General features: G+C 34.1%; 1 protein-coding gene and 1 pseudogene across 1 annotated transcript; one reads left to right on the forward strand and one right to left on the reverse strand.

Annotated features, from left to right (window-relative positions):
- The first annotated feature begins 15,564 nt into the window (after positions 1 to 15,564).
- LOC140990028 (probable protein phosphatase 2C 14) lies at positions 15,565 to 17,871 on the forward strand. Its single transcript, XM_073459615.1, has 5 exons — positions 15,565 to 15,969; positions 16,233 to 16,403; positions 16,708 to 16,878; positions 16,974 to 17,153; positions 17,242 to 17,871. The coding sequence occupies exons 1-5, from the start codon at positions 15,634 to 15,636 to the stop codon at positions 17,707 to 17,709; spliced, it is 1,326 nt and encodes a 441-aa protein (XP_073315716.1). The 5' UTR covers positions 15,565 to 15,633; the 3' UTR covers positions 17,710 to 17,871.
- A 1,143-nt stretch (positions 17,872 to 19,014) lies between these two features.
- Positions 19,015 to 21,448, reverse strand: LOC140990027 (protein-tyrosine-phosphatase MKP1-like; annotated as a pseudogene).
- Between the last annotated feature and the right edge of the window lie 1,858 nt (positions 21,449 to 23,306).

Consider the following 23,306-nt stretch of genomic DNA (forward strand, 5'->3'; position numbering starts at 1 on the left):
TCTTCGGCATCAACTAGATCGCATATGTAATATTTCCACGGGCTCATCCTTTAAAATCTGAATCCCAAAGGTTCAAGGTTCAAGCTGTTTGCCAAGGCAAAGAATATCTCAGGAAAAGGGGGCTCCTTTAGTGAAAACTACAGCACCAAGGTCAGGGAAAAACTCTGCCTAGAATGAAGAGAATGTATATCAGGAACACATTAATACAGAACCATGGAGAAAAACTACCTTTCATTACATAGTCACAACATGCCTTTCGACTTGAAATCACAGCTTCTACAACTCTTAAACCAGCTGGAACACTAAAGCTGCCAATTAAAACCACAATATCAGCCGCATGGGCACCTGGATGGGGAAGAAATGGGGCGCAACTCCAAGCGATCAATAGGGCTTTTTTTATAAATAATTTTTTAAAAAAATTTATTTAAAAAATAATTCAAAAAAAAAAATTGTATGAATACTGTAATCTTTGCTTACGAAGCACAGATGCTAGTCCACGTGAGCATTATCCGTGCTTCGTAAGCACGGATACTCCACGTGGACAAGCATCCTACTACGCTCCACGTGGAGCTGCCGACTCTTCCCACACCTTATCTCTTTCACTCTTCTCTCCTTCTTTCTCCTTCCTTTATACTCTTTCAATCAATATTTCTCTCTGTAGCGTTCCAAAATTCTCCATCTTTCTTACCTTCAAACGAAGTTTAGAAGATCGAAACTTATTTCAGAATGACAGATAATCGAAGTCCAGAAGATCCCAGTGTCCTTTATTTACAAGCGACACATATGTCATCTACCGTTTCTTCCTTACCCGTTGATGATATTGTCAAAGTGAAGAGGTCAGACAATTTGATTTGGAAGTTATACACTGATAATTATATACACAATCGTGTATTTGCATACTTGAATCATTTGAGTTTTAGAATGTGGCTCACAAGTTTTTGATAAACATTTGATTACTGCTCTTGTTGAACGTTGGTGACGCGAGACACACACGTTTCATTTTACATGTGGTGAAGCAACTGTCACGTTACAAGATGCTTCAATAATTTGGGGTCTAACAATTGATGGTGAAGCAGTCACTGGAATAGATGTGTCACATACAGTTGAGGAATGACAACACGTATATTTGGATTTGTTGGGATTTGTGCCATCATCAAAACATTTGAAAGGGTCATTTGTCTATGATAGCACTACACGACCATTGCATGTCTAACTTTGTTAATGATGATAATTCAGAAGTAGATGTTGTGAAATATATCCGTTGTGTTGCTTTAATGATTATTGGAGGAATATTGTTCTCTGACTATCAAGGAGGGTCTGCTAGACTCATTGTTTTGCAACTGCTACGGGATATTGATAACGTAAAATCTTATAGTTGAGGTAGTACAGTTTTAGCATTTCTATACCTTGAGTTGTGTAACGCAATATATATAGAAAAGACTACAATGACTGGACCTTTATATATCCTGCATGTATAAATAATGTAATGTGATTATTTAACACAATTTTTTTGTTACTTTTGTTTAACTATTATTATTATTATTATTATAAGCAGATATGGGCATAGAGCAAGATTAAATGTTTTAACCCCGACCGAGATGAGTTAACATTAGTTGTACCTCTCATTGATCCAGATGCTATTATTCCAGTTTTTCCATATGGTGCACGGTAATATTTAAAATATATCATGGTAATATCATGTATATCTCTTATAATTTTTTGATATGTAACTGTATTTGTTAAATTGTAGGTCGAAAATTGGATTTAGTTGCACACATTCGCTCACACATGTTGTAAGAATTATAAGAGATTATCTAGATCGTATGAATAATAATGAGGTATTATTGAATGTTTAGTATTTTATACTGATTAAATGAATATTAAAGTTTTTTTTATTAAATGAATGTTAAATTTTAACATTTCTATTTTTTACAGTTTAATTGGATCGTTTACCAGAAGAATGACATAGATGTAAAGACGATTATTGATTCATACAACAACAAAATATGGCGATGTGTTTGTCCCCTTATTTGCTTTGACATCATGAAGATGCATCGTCCTAATCGGGTGATGCGACAATTCAGAAGAAGACGATCAATTCCAGGATCTGCCCTCGACAATGATGATCTACATAATATCATGAGAACTGGTAATCGAAACACAAATTGGAGAGATTATCATAAAAATTCAATTAAGTTGTGGAATAGTAGGTTGAGATATGTTGCTAAAGGGGTACGACACGGGCGATCGATGCAAACTGACGAAGACTACTCTCAATGGTATAATCGAATAACTAGGGAATCTCTTATAATTCTTACAGCATGTGTGGGCGAATGTGTATAACTAAATCCAAATTTTCACCTACAATTTAACAAATACAATTACATATCAAAAAATCAAAGAGATATACATGATATTACCACGATATATTTTAAATATTACCGTGCACCATATGGAAAAACTGGAATAATAGCATCTGAATCAATGGGATGTACAACTAATGTTAACCCATCTCGGTCGGGGTTAACACATTTAATCCTGCTCCATGCCCATATCTGCTTATAATAATAATAATAATAGTTAAACAAAAGTAACAAAAAAATTGCATTAAATAATCACATTACATTATTTATACTTGCAGGATATATAAAGATCCAGCCATTGTAGTCTTCTCTATACGTGTTGCGTTACACAACTCACGGTATAGAAATGCTAAAACTGCAATACCCCAACTATAAGACTTTACGTTATCAATATCCCGTAGCAGTTGCAAAAAAATGAGTCTAGCAGACCCACCTTGATAGTCAGGAAATAATATTCCTCCAATAATCATTAAAGCAACACAACGAGTATATTTCACAACATCTACTTCTGAACTATCATCATTAACAAGGTTAGACATGCAATGATCGTGTAGCGCAGTCATAGACAAATGACCACCTTTCAAATGTTTTGATGATGGCACAAATCCCAACAAATCCAAANTCATAAAAACCCATATGATTCAAGTATGCAAGTACACGATTGTGTATGTAATTATCAGTGTATAACTTCCAAATCAAATTGTCTGACATCTTCACTTTGACAATATCATAAACGGTTAAGGAAGAAACTGTAGATGACATATGTGTCGCTTGTAAATAAAGGACATTGGGATCTTCTGGACCTCGATTATCTGTCATTCTGAAATAAGTTTCGATCTTCTAAACTTCGTTCTAAGGTAAGAAAGAGGGAGAATTTTGGAATCCTACAGAGAGAAATATTGAGTGAAAGAGTATAAGGGAAGGAGAAAGAAGGAGATGAGAGTGAAAGAGATAAGGTGTGGGAGGAGTGGGCAGCTCCACATGGAGCGAAGCAGGATGCTTGTCCACGTGGAGCATCCGTGCTTCGTAAGCACGGATTCTCGTCCACGTGGAGCGTCCGTGCTTACGAAGCACGGATAATGCTCACGTGGACTAGTATCCGTGCTTCGCGTAAGCACGGATCACAGTATTCATGCAAAAAAAATTTTTTGAATTATTTTTGAAATAATTTTTTTAAAAAAATTATTTATAAAAAAAACCCGGCCTGACATAGACCTACAGTTAAGTTACTTGGTATCAGAACTCTACTTTGTAGCACCACTCAAGTATTAACATTTCATCATAGTGCCAACTGAATCGTAACTAATGTTATATTTTTTCCTTTTTTTCCAAAATACTGGCAAAAATAAATAAATACTTGCCCACTTCTATTGTTCTATACATCTATTTAATGCTTCTTCTTTTATACTGTTTGGCCAACATCACCAGAAGACTTTGCATACCAAAGGTTTCTCATAGCAAAATAGAATTTTCCAAATTGCAACCCATCACAACAAAAAATAATGTTCGCTACCAGCAATAAAAAATTTAAGAACATTTAACTTTAGATGTTCTTCTATGTTCCAAACAAATATCTAACTACATCCATCTTCACTAGGCACTTGTTAACCAGAAAAAATCAAATAAAAGTGCTAGTTTGCTTTTATTTCAATAAGTAAGAGCAACCATAGAGCTATGTTCCAAGTTCTCACCAATCAAGACTCTTTCATTACAAATACCAAAAAAAATTACTTATTTTGTTTGGATACGCGAAGTTTCTATAATTGCAAAACTGAAATGAGAATTGAGACATTGATATATTTTGTGTAAGATCACGAAAATAACCAGAAAACAAAAGTACTTTACAGCATAACTGCCATCCAACTTCACAAAAGCTCCTAAGATTACCAATACAGAGTTTTGTTAAAATGAGTATTCCTCGGTGATTGCATGTCAAATTCATCAAAGTGACTTCAACAAGACCATGATCTCGTGGTACTTTTAATTAATAATTATAATTATCCACCATACCGATAGAACAGCATCGGGATTAAAGATGCGCCGAAAGAGATCGAGCTGCTCCACACAAAGGCGCTGGAAATCCGGACTGGGCCTTAATCATAATTAAAATTTAAAAATAAACATCTAAATTATAAACCTAATTTATTATTTTAAAATAAAAATACATACAATGATTTGACAAATATTTAGTATTTTTTAATGTGGTCTAGTTGCAAAAACAAATAAAGATTGTAATTTTGAGATTTTTATGTTTTTATAAATATGAGAATTAATGCATCAGACTTAAATTTATCATATTTATGTATTATTTTATCTACTTATTGGTTTGTGTTAAAAGAGATTAATTATTTTGTAAAAACGTGTTTTTCTGATATAGCACTTTAGCTTTGTATATAAGAGGGTAGTTGTCGGTTAGTAGTTAGAACAACATTTTTCTTTCATATTGAAATTCTGGAGCAATTGTTCTACTGTTTTTCCCTCTCCATTTTTTGATTTCAACATGGTATCAGAGCTTTTCCTTTAGATTTGTTTTTTTTTCATTACTCGATCCTCGTTGCTTAAAGGATCTGTATCTTCTTCGAATCGAGTGTACTACAATCAGCTTCAACTGGAATGGCGTCTTCTGTAATCGATGTTCTCGATCCGCTTCATGTTAATCCGTCCGACACACCAGGGCTCAATTGCTGGCTACCTTATCACTCACTCCGCTTCTTCCAGTTTTATCCTACCTATCTCCCATTAATTAAATAAAAACCCCCATTCGACTTCTGGGCCGTACAATTATATTATATTATTATTTAAAACTAAACAAAAAAATTATATTAAAATTAAAAATAATTACATATATATAGATTAATAAGATATATCCAACATAAATTGTTTCAACTTTTTTAGAATGTATTTATTTTGTGTATAATCAGCAGTTAAAAATAATTTAGTATAAGTAGATGTACGTAGGGTAATTTAAAAAAATTGATATTTTGGTTAATTTAATGTGCAATTATTTTTTTGGAAAGTCATTGGGTAAAATAATCGCCATAATATAGATATAATGAGCACACCAAAGTATAGATTATGTCGATTTGTCTCGCGTGAGATCATCTCATTAAAACCCCACTCTTTTAAATATTTAGAAAATTGACACAACTGTCGTTGTTCTATGATTATGCTATTTTTCATTTAAATTCAATTTTTTTTTAAAAAAAAATCATGTTTGATCTAAATTAATAATCGAGTTGGACTCCACCGAAACTATCACAAAATCAAGCTCATTTCAATTGGACAATTGTGCAAAATATTTTGATCCAATTCTCTCTCTATTCAATTGGCTGCAATTTTTCATTTGTTTTTATTAACAGTTTAGCTCCACTTCAAGAATTTCTTTGAGATTATACGTGCACGGATCGATTAGAAGATAGAAAGATTCGAACTTGAGTCATTACGATGGAGCGGAAGATCCCCCAACATTTGGTATTGTTTTCAAATTAGTCCCTGTATTTTTTTACTTTTATTTAATCTCATGCTGGTAGTGGTCACGAAATTATGATCACGGTACGTACAAGTTTCCTTCGTTTTTTGCAAACTTTTTTTTAATATTTAATGGTTCAAAAATTAATTTAAAACACTTTTCTTTCAACTATACATGCAATATTTCTCTATATCAACATAAAATTTTATCACAATAATATCATATATAAATAAAATATATAATAAGGAAAATATTTTATTCTTAACTCAACAATATATTTATATTTTATCCCAAGTTTGGGTATGGATAAATAAAACAGTGGTCGCTGTTTCTCACGAAAACATATGAAATATTGAAAAAAATGTATTTCCATTTCCGTTTCACTCAAAAAATTTTCGAAGGGCAAAATTGTAATTGGAGTTACTATTGGTTTGCATTGCGATGATTGTCTCTATATATACTCAAGTCTGTTTCTTAAAGTTTTTTGATCCCAAGAGACTTTGGTATCTATTTTTATGTGAAGAGATTCAATGATTTGTTTATTTGGATTTGATTTAGAAAAATTACTAATCCAAGAGCAGTTTCAAGAAACCAAAACAACTCAAACGGAATCAGAACCAAAATAACAGAATCATGCATTTCTGTTCGATCTTTATATCCAATATTCAACAAGATTTCTTCTCAAAGTTTCAAGATCAAGCAAACAGTAACCATGCATTTGAAACGAAAGTAGCTAGAGTACTATCGCCATTCCTACGTACGTACGTACTAAAACAAAAAAAAAGTTATAAGTGGAACGAAACTTGAATCTTACTCGTGGACATTTAAGTCTCGAAGATGACGAACCAGAGAAACGATTCGGTATATGGTCACTGCGATGAAAACGACCAAAAAGGGAATTCCGCCTTTGATAACTCCATCTGTATCCTTGCCAAACCATTCTAGGATGAACATGTAGCTGCACGTCATACTAATCATCCTCACATTCCTCTCAGAATACTTACTCAAGAAATGCTTTAACAGCAGGCGCAGCTGCGGATCAGGAATCTGATCACGCTCCCTACGTGACCAGAAAGTAGGAAGAAACGCCTCCAGGGCGAAAGCAGATTGCATGGCGATGAGGATCCGGAGTAAAACCAGAAATTTCGAGTAGCGAACTCCTGCGGAGTGTTGATCTTCGTAGTATTCTGCCGTCTCTTGAGCAACCCAGATCATCCAGTGAAGAAGAAAGCATACCACGGCGACCGCCACGTGGAATGCCCGGTAGAAGCTAACTTTGCCCATGCGCGGCCTGAGAGTTTGAGGTTTTGCGGCGAACGGGAGAAAAGAATGGAATGTTGGAGACTGTTTAGTTTAATTTAAAGGGGTAAATATTATTAATTGTCCCCAAAAGTTTTCTACTATTTTCAAGTTAGTCCATGTTCTTTTTATTTATTTAATCTCATCCTCGTGACGAAATTATGGGCATACGTACAAGTTTCCTCCAATTAAAGGATATGGTAAACAATTAAATTAAAACAAATTTCCTTTAAACTCCAAACACAATACTTCAAAATTCAGTTTTTAAAAATTTTTTCATAATATTTTATCATATATAAATAAAATATTTTTTCCTGATTTTAAAATATTTATATTTAATCTCAATTTTCAGTATGGATATAATAAATATGGGTCCATTTTTCTCACGAAAATATATTACATATTGGGATGTAAAAAATTGTAATTCACCAAAATATTATTATAGTTCCATAAAAAGAAATAAAAAGAATATCACAATTAAGAAATTTTTAACAACATAATTTCTATAATATAAAGATATTATTTTATTTCTAATTATGTTACATAGATAAACACTTAATATTAATTTTTGTATTTTTATTTTCAATAAATAACTTTTTTAAGTTATAATATAAATTTTAAAAATATATTGAACAAAAAAAAAGGAACGAAACACGATATGTTTCAGAAAATTGGAAATAAAATATATAAATTAAGATGAAAATAAAAGAAAAAAATTATATGTTAATATTTGTTTTTTTACATTTAATGGTATATTAACAAATTTAACTATAATATTTTGTGGGATTAAGTTCCAAAGACATTTATTAGCTTAAAACTCTATTGCGAATTAGCTTTTTTCTACTTACACTACAAGAAAAAAGGCCTACGACAACGGTTTTTCCCCGTTGTTGTAGGTCTTTTAAAACCGTTGTTAGAAGCTCTGTGGTTAAAGGGTGTGCTCAAAGACAACGGTGAAAAACCGTTGTCGTAGACGTCTAAAGATGACGGTGAAAAACCGTTGTCGTAGGTATACAAAACCGTTGTTAAAGGTCATGTGGTTAAAGAATTCGCTAAAAGACAACGATTCTGGAGTGTCGTTGTAGTTACAATTTGCGACGGTTTTTAAACAACCGTCGCAAATAAATTTGCGACGGAAATCATACTTATCCGTCGCTAAAATTAGCGGCGGTCGTAATAAAAATAGTCGCTAAATAGCGACGGTTTTATACACCGTCGCTAAATTTAGCGACGGTGTTAATTAAATTTCGTCGCTAATATTAGCGACGGTCTTTTATACTTTCCGTCGCTATTTTTGTCAGTAAAATAAAAAAAAATTTCAGTCGAAAATATTATATTCTTGATTTTAAAAATTTATTAAACTTTAAAAAAAACGAAATTAAAATTGTGTAAGGGAGAAAAATTTTAAATGTTGTGAAGTGGTAAAAATTTATTAATCTTTAAAGAGAAAAACGAAATGGAAATTGTGTAAGTGAGAAAAATTTTAAGTGTTGTGAAGTGGTATGGTAGAAAATGGACTGAGGGTTGGGATATTTATAGACAGTTTGCGACGGTTTTGATTAAACCGTCGCAATTAGCGACAGTTATTTTTTCAACTGTCGCCGATTTAAAATTAGCGACGCTTTTATAAGAACTGTCGCTTTATTTAGCGACGTTTAAATATAAACCGTCGCTAATTATAGATCGGCGACGGTTTAATAAAACCGTACCTAAATGTAGCGACGGTTATACAAAAACCGTCGCTAAAGTTAGCGACCGTTTTTGGAAAACCGTCGCTATATCTACATCGGCGACAGTTTTACTTAAAACCGTCGCAAATTTTAGCGACGGGTATACATAAACCGTCGCAATATTTACATTAGCGACGGTATAGTATAACCGTCGCTAAATTTAGCGACAGATTTTACTTAGGTCGTCGCGAAATCTAATATTGACAACAAAATTTGTAGAAAAACCAGTTGAAAGACAACAGTTTTTTACAAACCGTTGTCGTAGCTTGAAGAAAAACGCTTATACGACAACAGTTTAAAAACTGCTGTCGTAGTCCAAAAAAAAAAACGCTCATAGACAACGGTTTTTAAAAACCGTTGTCGTAGATATATCAAAAACAACGGTTTTAAAGAAACTGTTGTCTTTGAGCGGATTTTTTTAGGCTACGACAACGGTTTTTGTTAAAACCGTTGTTAAAAGTAAAAAGACAACGGTTTTTGTTAAGACCGTTGTCTTTGATGTGTTGTTAAATATGATTTTTGTTGTAGTGTTACATCAACCCGTGAAGCTATCATTAAAGCTAACTATACATTACATAGAGAATCCAAGCTCCATCAATATGGAGAGTTGAGTGGAATCCTTTTTCTTGACCTTGTAATCGCCAGAATCTTTAGGTAATTTGTTATACTTGATTTATTTGGATCTTCATGGAAACATGTTTGAGGAAGACATTCCAGCAGAATCAAAAGAAAGACGATTATATTGCCCAAGCATAATAATCACATCTAGCATTCGGATCATACCGGCTGTTCCCGTAACTCTACTCTTGACTTGGATTATATATCAAAAAAAAAAGGTCCGACGAGGCCATTCCACATGCTGCCTAGCAGAAGCGTGGTTATCTGAAGTGGATTTTCTCTTTCTTTTGTAGTACATGTCGAAACCATGTTAGGCTCTTCAACCACTGTTGTAGCTCACCATATGTATTCCATGCCCTTTTATCTAGACTCGCCCATATATATCATATATAGTCATGTTACTTGAAATTTTAATATATATAGTGTAAAACGAACCATAGACTAGGTTATAAAAGAATTGAGTTGGTTCACACTATTTCAAATAAAATCGAAAAACATTTGATTTGTGTTTGAATTTTCGAATTTGGGTCAAACTTGAATATGTTAAAAAAAATTTTCTAGTCCAATTCGAGCCTAAATTAAATTATTTAATAGTTCACATTTCTTGATTTTTATAAATATATATTAAATAAATAGATTTAAGGCATTTCGTATATTTATTTTTTAACAATATTTCAAATAGCTCGTGAACATATTCGAATCTTTCGAGTTGAACTCGAAGTTGAGCCATAATGCGAACTGAACTTGAAATTAAAAAATTAAATTTTTCGAGTTTCAAATCAAGCTCGAGTTCGAACATATCTATTTCGGACGAATTTGAGCCTCAAAATTTTCATCATATTGGATGTAAAACTCCCCCATTCACACGAATTTTGAATTTTTGTTATTTTAAAAAAAAATCTACATTTCAAGGGCTAACTTTTGCGGGAACTGGGTGGTTATAAAAATCAAGTTACAAGCAAGTTAATGATCTACACAACCCTAGAGGCACTCAAGGATACCATTTTGATAGGGCCTGTCCCCCCATTTATTTAGCTTCACCATTGTTGCGTGCAATAGCTCTCATAGCGTGGGTGGCTAGAGATGTCTCTATAAGATGGAGATTCTGAGAAGGATATGATCAACAAGAAAGACTTGATTCAATCTATCGAGTTTCTTATTATCGATAGATAAACAAAAGTACAAGAAGGCGGACATTGTTTGGTTTTGCTTCCGACGGGAAAGGAATAAACATTTAATTGGACTTCCAATGAGCACGAAGCCCGGTCTCCCATTAAGCAATTTCTATAAATTCATTCATTCAATTCAAAGCTTATTTTTAGAGCAATGAAGCAAAGCTATGATCCCAGGAAGGTGAATAAGCAGTACATCGAGAGTAGGGAAATGCATTTTTTTCTTTGTATTCAACAAGTATTGCATGATCGAATAATTTAAGGAAGAGCGCACGGCAGGAAGGGTCTTTTTTAAGTAGATGACTCGTCGGGCCATCGGAGCGATCTAATAGATTGTTGTATCGAGTGGTTAGATCATAGTCTCTTACCGTAAAAATGACTGCATGCGCAGCAGCACCAACTATGAAAAATCCACCAATCCACATGTGATGAGTGAAAAAGAAAAGTTGTGTACCATAGTAAGTATATATAATATAGTCCAAACCCTTGCGATGATTATGGGCGAGTCTAAAACATATATATAATATAGTCCAAACCCTTGCGATGATTGTCACTCAGTCTGTTACTTCAACTTTTATCTGCTCCACTATTAATTCTGATTAATTATTTAATTTCTATGCATATGAAATAAAATATCTCATGGCTTGCTTAATTCGGTTCGTACAATTATTATTATTATTATTATTATTTAAACTACGGTTATATGAGCATATAAATTATAACAATTTATATGTAAATTAAAATAATTTACGGATGATTTTTTTTATAAATTATTTATAATTAGTTATGATGATTATTTAAAAAAGTTCTTTTTAAGTACGTAGTTATTTTATCAGTTAAACTAACTATATATCGTAGTAGATAAATATAGTGTATTTCATTCGAAATTTTGATACTTTAATTAATTATATGTGTAATCATTTTGTGGATTATCATATCCACGAAACTTGTCCCCAGCGGTGCAAGATAAATGCTGCGGGATTTTATCTATTTTTATATGAAAATATTAATTATTATTATTTGAAAAAACAATTGTGCCCAATTTTAATTTACAATAAAGGAAGCATATTCGAAGGGGAAAAATAATATGAATCAATTATTTATTTAAACTAGTGTTTATATTAAAACAAAATCATGCATGTATTTCGATTTGATTTAGTAGAATTTCAATTTAGAAAACTGATCAATCCAAGAACAGTAGTTTTCATTTTCAAGAAACCAAAACAAACTCAAGCTCAAACTCAACAAGAAATCTTTTTCTGTTCTATGATTCAACAAATTAACCAATATTTCAAAAAAGATAACAAAACTGATACGAGATTTCTTCTCAAAGTTTCAAGATCAAACAGTAACCACCCCCCCAATCGCATTCGAACAATTACTATGCATTTGATTGAAATTTGAAACTAGCTAGAGTATCACCATTCCTACGTACTAAAACAAAAACAACTCAGTGAATGAAAAAAAGAAGAAGTTAGTGGAATTAACGAAACCTGGATCTAACTCGAGTACTTATGTCTCAAAGAAACGATTTGGTATATGGTTAGAGCAATGAAAACGACCAAAAAGGGTAATATTCCACCTTTGACCACTCCATCTTTATCCTTGCCCAACATTTCTACGTAGAACAGGTAGCTGCACGCCCCAATAAGCATACTCATAGTCCTCTGAAAAAACTTACTCAAGAAATGCTTCAACAGCAGGCGCAGCTCCGGATCAGGAATCTCCTCACGCTCCCTCTGTGATGAGGAAAAATTACGAAGCACCTCCTCAAGCGCGAAACCAGATTGCACCAAGATGAAGATCTGGAGAACCACCAGCAGTTTCGAATAGCGAATTCCTTCAGGATGCTGATCTTCGTAGTATTCCGCCATCTTGACAGAAACGGAGATCGGCTTGTGAAGAAGAAGGCAGACCACGGCGAGCGCCACGTGGAATGCCCGGTAGAAGCTAACTTTGTCCATGCGCGGCAGGAGAGATGGGATTGAGTTTTTGCGGCGAATGGGAGGAGGAATGGAATGTTCGAGATGTTTTTTAATGGGGTAATTTTCTTTTTAGTCCCCCACACATTTGATATTCTTTTCAAATAGTCCTTGTATTTTTCATTTATTTCATATCATCCTCGTGACGAAATTATGGGCACGGTACGTACAAAGTTGCCTTCAATTAAAGGATTTTTTTTTTTTTTTTTGGCAATTTGTTTTGTATTTTAATGGTCAAAAGTTGAAACAAATTTTCTTTTAACTCGAAACAATATATAACTGATGTTGCTTTTGAATTGCTGTTTTTTTAAAATATTTCATTTTAATTATGATGAATTTCACGTTAACCCAATTATAATTTGAAATATATTATTCTACTTTGTGCTATATGCAATATGTATGATGTTGATTTAAGATTTGATCTATTGTTTTATTTTAAACGATATAACTATAATCTAAATTCATGGATTTCAAATCCATCTTCTTAAGCGCAACCTAAAATTTTAATATTTTCTAATGATATTTTATCATATATTAAATAAAATATTCAATAACAAAAATAAATTTATTTTGATCTTAAAATGTATATTTTATCCCTAGTTTTGGAATGAATATACAAAATATTAACCAATTTTTTGGGATGTAAAAAGTACTAATTTACCAAAATATCATTATAGTTCGATATAAAATAAAAATGTGTTGTTATTTGTACTCCACTTGTGGACGAATTATACACATTAAATGGAGTGCGAAATACTGCCAATACCATTACTCTAAAACAAATCGTATCTCACAATTAAGAAATTATTAACAACATACTTTCTATGATATAAAGATATTATTTGATTTGTAATTATGTTGTGTAGATAAAAACAAAATATTAATTTATGTTTATTTTGAAAAATAAATTTTTTAAATTATATAAAATAAAAATAAAAATAAATGGAATAAATAAATAAATAAAAATAAGAACGAAAACAAAATCGCGATGGCGAGTCCTCAAGAAGTCAACCTATCACTACCCGATAGAGATAGTAAAAGGGGGTGCTTTAATTTGCATGGCAGTGTTGATCTTAAATTTTGGAGGGGATCGATTGAGGGCCAAAAGTGTCATTGGAGTTAGTATAAATCTGATTAATAATTTTATTTTGTGTATTATCTGCCATTAATAAATATAAATTATAATAGAGAGGTTGGACTAACATGAAATCTCTTCTGTTCTATCACTCAAGAAACCAATATTAAAAAAGGCAACAAGATTTCTTCTCAAAGTTTCAAGACATGTGATAAATTATAAAATAAGAATAGAATAACATCACCTGATCTAACAAAAAATAGAAAAATACATATATTAAGATGAAACAAAAGCAACAAATAGTTTAGTTTATAATAATTTTGGTTTTCGTTTGACGTAGTCAGATAAAATAACTTTTTGAAGTACGAAGATTCAGACGAACGCTAAATAGTTGAATTTGGATACACAACTGTCGTTCATATAAACCTAGAAAACATAATGAATCGTGTTACCTACGTTATGAACAAAGTCTTAACGTAAACGTACGATGTTCAAGCCAACAATTACCAAAATTCGAAAGTTTGAAGAGGTAAGAGAAAAATAACTCCTCCTTCCAAAGAAGGATTTGTCACCAGTTTTGGAAATACTAACTTGGGCATGGGCCTAATTAAAGATCTGGTAAACTGGTGACCCAAACTATATTTGAAACTTTCCAAATAATCTGTATAGATATGCTTAATTAATTATTATCTTGTAGCTTGAATTTTGTCCCCAATAAAAAAAAACCCTTTTACGTTGGGAATTGATTTATGAGGTAGCCATTTTAAAGAATGTTGGGTGCAATAATTGTTCTTTTTTGGTAGATCGATCGAACCGTGGTGCTTGAGTTGCTGGACGGTTTAAAAAGATTTGAGTTGCACCATTACCACCGGCTATAGTTTTTGGTAAAGCGGCAAGCGATTGGTCCTACAATTGGTATCATAGTCAAGATCACGGGTTCGATTCTCATTGATTGCAAAGATTGCAATTATTGGGAGAGAGATTGTTGGGTGCAAAAATTGTCCCTTCCTGGTAGAGCGATCGAACCGTGGTGCTTGAGTTGCTGTGCGGGTTAAAAAGATTTGAGTTGCATCATTACCACCAGATATAGCTTTTGGTACAACGTTGCAATTTTTGGGCGAGAGATTGTTGGGTGCATTAATTATCCCTGCCTGGTAGAGCGATCGAACAGTGGTGCTTGAGTTGCTGTGCGGTTTAAAAAGATTTGATTTGCATCATTACCACCAGCTATAGTTTTTGGTAAAGCGACAAGCGCTCGATCCTACAAAAAGTATTTTAAATTTAATTATTTTTTAAAATTTTATTATGACAAAATCAATTCTGAGACTGGTTTCCTTTTTATTTTATTCAAAGCAACTACGACTCTGATATTTGAATAAGTCGAGGGTCTATTACCATTCTTTTACACTATAAAGTTTCTTTTTTTTTTTTTTTGGCAAAAAAATTTATATATTCACATATCTAATATAATGAAATGTCTTTAATTAATTTAATCAGATTTCTTCTTCTTTTCAGGCTTATCCATCTCAACAAAAAAATTGGTCCACTTATATAATTCTTACAAAATGGATTCATCAATTTTTATATTTTTTTAAAAAAAAGTTCATTATTTTAAAAAGGATTGCTTTTCCCAATCCCGTGATATAGCTGGAGCCAGCCACCGTTGCCATAATGTATAATAACCAATATAACAGTTCAAGCTTTCTCCTTAATTCCCAACGGCTCCGGAAACAAGAATTCAATGTTTCAAACAGCAACTTTTGACCCAATAAAATAACCTGCCGTGAATTTATTATATATTGTCTTTGACCCAACCAAATGTTGTAGCCGTTATATATATATGTGTATATAATTAATCCTCTCAGGAAAAGCAAATAAAGTATTCATCATATATCAAATCATCTTCATTCTCTTGCAACATTACTATGATGGTACCAAGCACTGAAACCAGTGAAGTATCTATGGATGCAATGAATACTTCTTTTACTTCAAGTAAAGAAAGAGCAAAAATATGTGGGCTAAACTCAGATGGATTGATTTCCTGTTCTTTGAAGAGAAAGAGACCCCCCAAGATTGAGATCCCAAATGTTTTAAAAGAAATCCCTACTGATATATTCAAGAAATGTGAGCCTAAAGAGGAAGGCGTTGGCGGTGATCAAGGTTTCTGTGATTATGGGGTTGGTGTTTATTCTTTGAAGGGCAAAAAAAAGTTCATGGAAGATGCCCACAAGATTCTTTCTTCAAAGGACGGGATTAAAAAGGTAGTGACAAAATGAGATCTTGCTTGTATTTTATTGTTTTTACCTGACTGGCATATGTTGTTAATGTTTTTCTGTTTATCCGACCGATTCATGTGGACCAACCTGAATGAGTGTTTTTTAGGTGAAACTGAGTTATACAAGAATTAAATATAAACTGTGGAATTAGTTTTCTTGCCCGATCGACGACTGGTTTGGGTAGTTGATTCATTTACTTTTTTTTAGATGTATGCTTTGGAAGAACTTATGATAAGTGAGAGCTGCAGGAATTTTTTGGAGTGTATGATGGGCATGGAGGAAGCAAGGCTGCAGAGTTTGTGGCAGAGAATTTGCATTTGAGAATATTTGAAATGTTGGAGAATGCTTCTGAAAGTGAAGCAAGAGAAGAAGCCATCAAAGATGGGTACTTGAAAACAGATGAAAAATTTCTGAAGCAGGTAACATCTTACATATTTGATTTTTTTACGTCAGACTGAATATTTTTTAGCAAGATGTCCTGAATTTTATGTTCTCATTATACTTGGTAATTGCAATCTTGTTAGAAGGATTTGACTGTTTACGCAAGGAATAGAAAAATGAAGACTTTTTCAACATGACAACTTTTGATGGCAATTACAATGTTTTGTTCCCCGAAGTTTACTGGAAAAAGTCCTTGAAAAGCAAACAGCGCTTTAGTCAGAGTTCATTCATTTCTTTTGGATAACAACAAAGAAATTTAACGACTAGGTGCCAAATTCGCAGGGATTCAGTAGCGGTGCATGTTGTGTAACTGCATTGATTCAAGGACAGGAGTTGTTAGTTTCGAACTTGGGAGACTGCAGAGCAGTTTTGAGTAGGAGTGGAATAGCCCAAGGCCTAACAACCGATCATTGCCCTACTCGTGAGGATGAACAACGGAGAATAGAGGCTAAGGCAAGGCAAACAAAAAGAAAACTCAAGGATCAGTTGGATGTAGATTTGTTTAGTTTTAACTTGTCTGACGACCATTTTCTTGAATCTTGACGCAGGGTGGATACGTGGAGTTCCATCGTGGAGCTTGGAGAGTTCATGGAACACTCGCAGTTTCAAGAAGTATTGGAGATGCCCATCTGAAAGACTGGGTGATCTCTGAGCCTGATACAAAGATTTTGCACTTAAAACCAGATATGGATTTTCTGATTTTAGCTTCTGATGGGCTTTGGGAAGAGGTAAGCACACTTTGATCGAACGTACCAAGTTTGGACAATTCAAATTTAGATTTTCACGAGTTGATTAGTCAGATGTAATGAATAACAGGTCACGAATCAAGAAGCAGTAGACGTCGTGACAAAGTTATGCTCTTCTAGTACTAAACAAGTTGTGAGATCCGCACCAGAGATTAGGGATAGTTTTTGTCCTTGCACGAGTCCCATTGCTGTGACAAGATCACCAAGAGTTTCATTGGTTAAAACGAAGAGGATGTTACACCATACCCGCCATAAAAATGAAACTTCTTCGGTCCACCAGAAAAAAGTTGATGATCATGGTGAAAATCGAAGCCCTCTATCAAAGATTCGAAGAATATCAAGCGCTCAGATAAAGAAGAATCCATTTCCACACAATGAGAATGTAGACTTGGTTGAGAAAAAACCAACTTGTACAGCGCTTCTGACTGCTTGCAAGGAGCTTGTAAACCTAGCTGTGACAAGAGGGAGTTTGGATGATATAACTGTTATGATAGTAGACTTGAAATGTTACCAAGATGTTCAATCAAGTGCCAACTAAGTTGCTGCTGCATATGTATCCTTCCAAAACCAACTTAAAAATTGTACCTAGTCCATGCTAAATCTTTTAATTAGCTCAAGATTTGGTCCGACCCATTTTCTGAAATATATTTGTGTAGATTTTGTTCAACTCATTTTTTGAAATATATTTGTGGGATTTGAGGAGTTCGATTTATAAAATTGTTTCTCAAAGAAAGCGAAAATACATCTTCTTCACCTCCCAATTTTCCCCCTTGCTCCAAAAATTCAATTTTTATTTAGATTTTTGTGTTTTTTTTAAAATTAGTAATATTTGTGATTAACATTATCGGATCAGTAGTGAAATTTTTTTGCTTCTACCCTCTTACTATTCTATTCATACTACTTTTGCGAACTGAGTTCAGTCCCAACTGATCAGTACTCAGGGATCCCTTAAAGACTCTAATTCTTCTTTTAAACTGATTCTTCTTTCTCCGTTTTCGTTTCCCATGTAATGACAAGAGCAGTTTCCACAGGAATTATAGTTAAGACACGTGTTTGACATTTAGTAATTGTTTCAGAAAATTTGAAGTCAACAGTCGAAACTTCTTTTTGAGAATTCCAAGATGAAGAAAACGAAAAAAAAAACGTAAATTATAAAACCAAGAAAAGAAAAAGTAAGAACGTTCAGGCAAAAGAGTTTCTCGATCATGCTGGTTCTTTACACAATTGACTGCGCAGCAAACACAGTACAAGTCTCCGAGATTACAAGTCGTGAATTTAATTCAAAATAAACATGGACATTATTATGATAAATTTTTCGTAAATCCTCAAATCTGAATCATTTTATGAAATCCCGTTAGATTGTTTTTTCATTGGAGCAATCGGAGCAATCGTGGGCACTGACCGGACCAAGATTTCAAACTGGGAAGGCACAATGAGGCAAGAAATTGCAAATTTATAATTATTGAAAAGCCTATATTTAAATATTAGAAAAACTAACAATAACATTGTAATTTTCTTCGCTGAGGGGATGATCGCCCCTTGATGGGCGAGGGCGGTCCGATGGCCAAAGGGTGCTCGGCTCTCTTGCTGAATTTCTTGGATCATCCCTGAGCACAACGGAAGAACATGCCATTCAGATTAGAGCTGGGAACGTTATAGCTAACTATACATTAATTTTTTTATTAAAAAAACACCAATTTTGAGCTAGAACTTATCATGGGCACAAATATATGAAGTAAACTAACAGATACAGATTCAAGGATGCCAAAATGCATCTCCATTTCTATGCAAACAAGGCTACTGGGGGACACTAAGCTAGTTAACTGCTCAAGCTATTTTGTCAGTCAGTCAGTCAGTCGTATCATCTTGCTATAAGGCGAAATCACATTGTAATCTAAACCGGTACTCCCATCTGCAGAGGCAACACTTTCCTCCATAGGACCATTCTTACAAGGATTGGTATCTCGGGGTTCAGGTGCATAGGGAGATTACTGAGCAGATACAGACGATGAGTCAGAACAGTTGGATGATGGGGGGAGAAGTTGAATGAGCCCGAAATATCAGAGGTTGACAGCGATGTTGAACTGGAATTCAGTTTATTGGATGACGGTTAGCGTGACGTTGAGGGATAATAGAGAGGTCTCATATCTTTGCGATTACTTTCTCAGCTGCTGCTAGCTACACAGGAAGCGAATGATTCTGGTGAATAGCATTGGCTATTCAAAGACGATGAAATGTCGGTGGGAGGCACAAAGCCATCAATTTTTTTACAGATATGAATGGAATCCGGTGCATTGCATGTTTTTAAGGTACTAGGATTCAATTTTGAAGATGTGATCAATTCCTTGCCTATATTGCTGGTAGCTTTCTCCTCAATCTGTTCCAATCATTCTCTCTTGCCGGAAGACGTGTCTCTGACCCTGCTTCTGATAATGGGAAAGGTGGTACAACACCGCCACCAAGCGCACGGTGAAATATTTCGAAGTCTAAATCATACTCGGAACACTTCCTTTGATTGAGACATGGAGGAGCAGTTTCCGCCACCATGTCAGACTCCGACCTGTTTTGTTCCTCAGACTTTACAAAATGGCCCCCTGTTAAACCCTTTCCGTAGTTGAATGCATCCCAAAATTCACAAGACTCTTCACCTTCTCTGACATTTATAACCGGACCCTTGGCCATTTCATAACGAATAAACTGAGCTGTTGCTGCCATCGCATTATCTGACATCATTTGGGAGCAATGCTTCCCGCTCCAGACATATAAAGCAGAAGGAATGAGAATGATGAATGCGCCCCGAGAATCAAGACTCCATTCACCCGGGTCACACAACATTTTTGGTACAAGGTGAAGCGGGTCATATGACGAGTGAGGCGCCATTCGATACATCCTAATCAGAGACATAGGACTTGCGGGAAGGGCATGCACACGTTTCTGGCACTGCAGAAGTTGGCAAGCAAATCCCACATTCGGATCTGTAACTCCTCTGGCTTTTTTGACGAGCTGGTATGCATCATCAAAGCTTTTGCCCTCTTTCCACATAAGATATGCAATAACCAATGAGGTTGATCGAGATACTCCCTGACAACAGTGGACTAGGACATGCTTCCCTTGTTCTCGAACGTCTTCAAAATAATCGAACACATCATAGAGAATACTCGTAATATCCTCAGAAGGGCAGTCCTGCAGCCAAAGTGTCTTATACACTAGTTCACTCTTAAAATATTCCGGGCAAACAAAACCCACACAGTTCAGCACATGGGTGATCCCATTCTGGCGGAGAATTTCGCGATCCTTTGCAACCGCGTCACTTCCCAAATATACATGGTCTAATATCCTTGAGCATTCCTTATCAAAAAAGGCTAGCTTCTCTCTTTGAAAATCAAACTCTCGAGGCGGTTGTTCTGAAGTTAAATTTCCACAGGGTGTCATTGAACCAGGAGTTGGAGGAGGATTTGGCCATATGCCAATATCATCTGACCCAGCTTTGGGCCAATTCTCGACAGTCGGTCTGATGATAGAAAGAGGCTTAAGTGGTGGCAAACATGCCCGTGCTTTGCTGTTCAATAGCTGCTTAGAATGTGACTTTCTTGGAGGGCGTTCAGTCCATGAAGCTGACCTTGAGAATGACTTCCAACTTCCGACTGATGCTGGATCCTTCTCTTCTTCCCTCAACATTTCAAAATTGAAGCGTACAAACTGTAAAACAAATTAAACCGATCAACATATAGGTCAAGGCAATCCAGTATCATCAATTTCAAGCCCCAAAATTGAAGAAAAATGAAGCCAACCGAGCAATCAAATTGAAGTTTATATACACAAAAGGCTAAATCTCAAGATCATCCATTGCCAATTCTTAAAGGAAAGCCTCCAAATACAATCAATCCGAAAAACAGGTATCGAATAACGTACAATTTTCAACAAATCTTTCTCACACTAAACCCGTCACCAAAATTCTTCACTTCCATGACATTGAGAACGCACGAAATCGAACACAAATATGATTCAGTAAAAACCCAACAACTCAACGGCATCAAAAAGCTAATACTTTCAACACAAAGACCAATTTTTTCCCCACAAAAGCACGCATAAATTCAATCAAACACTAAATTCATAAACACAAGAACACACCGAAAATAATAAATCGATACAAAACCAGAGTAACCAAAAGAAATACATACGTGAACTCGATGTCCTTCCAAATCGCGAACATGAATTTGAAAAAAAACGGAGAAAGGGGGCGGGGGGAACGAAGGATCCTTCAAACATAAATTGTGTGCAGAGAGAGGGTAAATAAATGGGTCTGGCGATTTTACAGATCTGGAAAATGAAGAGGTCAAACTTGACACGTCATCTGTTGACCACATTAAATATTTAAGCGGGATTTTCTCATTTCTTTTATTTATTTATTTTTTGATTTCCTTTTAATTGTGATTATACTTTCGCAGGTCGATTTTTTAATATTACATTCCTCATTCTATCTCATTCCTCGCTTTAATTGATTATAAAGTCATTATAATTAAGCAGCATTAAATTTTTAATCATTAACATAAACACATACTTATTATTGAGACTTGCATTATTTTTTAAATTTAGTCACTTTTTTTTCATCAAAACACATCTACAGTCAACAATGTCCGTTGCTACATCAATATTTTTCCAGTGGCCTGTCAATATTTTTTGTATCACGTCAACACTCAGATAAAAAATTACTATTAATAGACTAAGACAATATAAACTTGATGCTCCTGAAATTGCTAGGATCCAAGTCCATCCTAAAATTGGCTCCAGCCCAATAAGATCAGGCCGAGCCCAAAAGTCCGAACTCATATGTCCGGGCCTATAAATCTCTAATAGGGTCGATCTCCCCACTGTATACTAGAGGTTCGAGCCCACTAATGTAGTCGGGAAGTCCGAGCTCTAACGCGACTAAGGAATATGAAGACATCTTCGTCTATAAATGAGAAACTCTGATAAATACGAGATTCGATCAAATTTCCTCGAGATAAAACAAGAGTCCTAACCGTCATAAAAAATCTTAACTGTTGTGGTCGCTGACTGCATGATGTTTCTTATTTCAGATAGAGTTATATCATAACAAGAATTCTACTCATATAAGATAATCAATCCCTCCTACCTCTATAAATACCCTTCCTACATAATTTCGTATATTCAGTCTAGCTGAATGTTAGAAAGGATATGAAATAGGACATTAAAGTATAGTTAAAAACTCAATATTTTAATAGAATTAAATAATATTTTGTGTGGCTTATCATTCTAAACTACTAATTAAATTAATGGCCAAGTAGTCAAATTTTAAAGCACTTGATTAGCATATTCTTTAGCTCATTATATTAAATAAAGAATAGATTTTTATGAAACCGTCTCATGAATCTATATCCTTGAGACAGTTAGACTCGGTTCATATTTACAATAAAAAATATTATTTTTTGCATAAAAATAATATTTTTCATTGATTAGGTCAATAAAAGATTCGTATGATAAAAGTGATGTGTGAGATGGTCTCTTATGAAATAAATCAATTGAACAATTCCAAATAAAAAGCACAACTGATTTAATAGGGTATTACTAATAATCACCGTCTATTACTTGATCAAACCATGCATTTTAAAAAAAATTTATGTATGTGGTGCAAGATTAATTTCCGTATATTTTGAAAAATTAAACAATAATTCGAGAAAATTATCGATCCGTAGAAGTGATTACATCGTTCGATCCTACGTGGTCCAATCCCGAATATANTTCGAAGTCAAATTGAAACTGCTGATTAAGTTGTCCTACTTTTTATAAGCTATGAAATGGCCAAATTAGGGCGACACTTAGGACTTAATCCCACTTCAAGTACAGATAAGTACAATACGATCTCGTTCATGGTTTAAAGATCAGTTACTTGGTTTCACCTCCGACTTCTATCATATTGTATATAGATTAGTTCTCTTGTGAGACGATCTCACAAATCTTTATATGTGAGACGGTTAAACCCTACCGATATTCACAATAAAAAGTAATACTCTTAGCATAAAAAGTAATACTTTTTCACGGATGACCCAAATAAGATATCCTTATCACAAAATATGACCTGTGAGACCGTCTCACACAAATTTTTGCATATAA

Source organism: Primulina huaijiensis, chromosome 12 (assembly GCF_012295235.1).
Source record: "Primulina huaijiensis isolate GDHJ02 chromosome 12, ASM1229523v2, whole genome shotgun sequence".
In the NCBI taxonomy this organism is placed as follows: Eukaryota; Viridiplantae; Streptophyta; class Magnoliopsida; order Lamiales; family Gesneriaceae; genus Primulina; species Primulina huaijiensis.

What these genes read in the sequence shown, in the direction of transcription:
- LOC140990028 (XM_073459615.1), top strand. Translation starts at nt 15,634, where the DNA reads ATGATGGTACCAAGCACTGAAACCAGTGAAGTATCTATGGATGCAATG. An exon ending in ATGAAAAATTTCTGAAGCAG is followed by an intron (nt 16,404 to 16,707) that starts GTAACATCTTAC and finishes CCAAATTCGCAG; the next exon opens with GGATTCAGTAGCGGTGCATG. An exon ending in CTGATGGGCTTTGGGAAGAG is followed by an intron (nt 17,154 to 17,241) that starts GTAAGCACACTT and finishes AATGAATAACAG; the next exon opens with GTCACGAATCAAGAAGCAGT.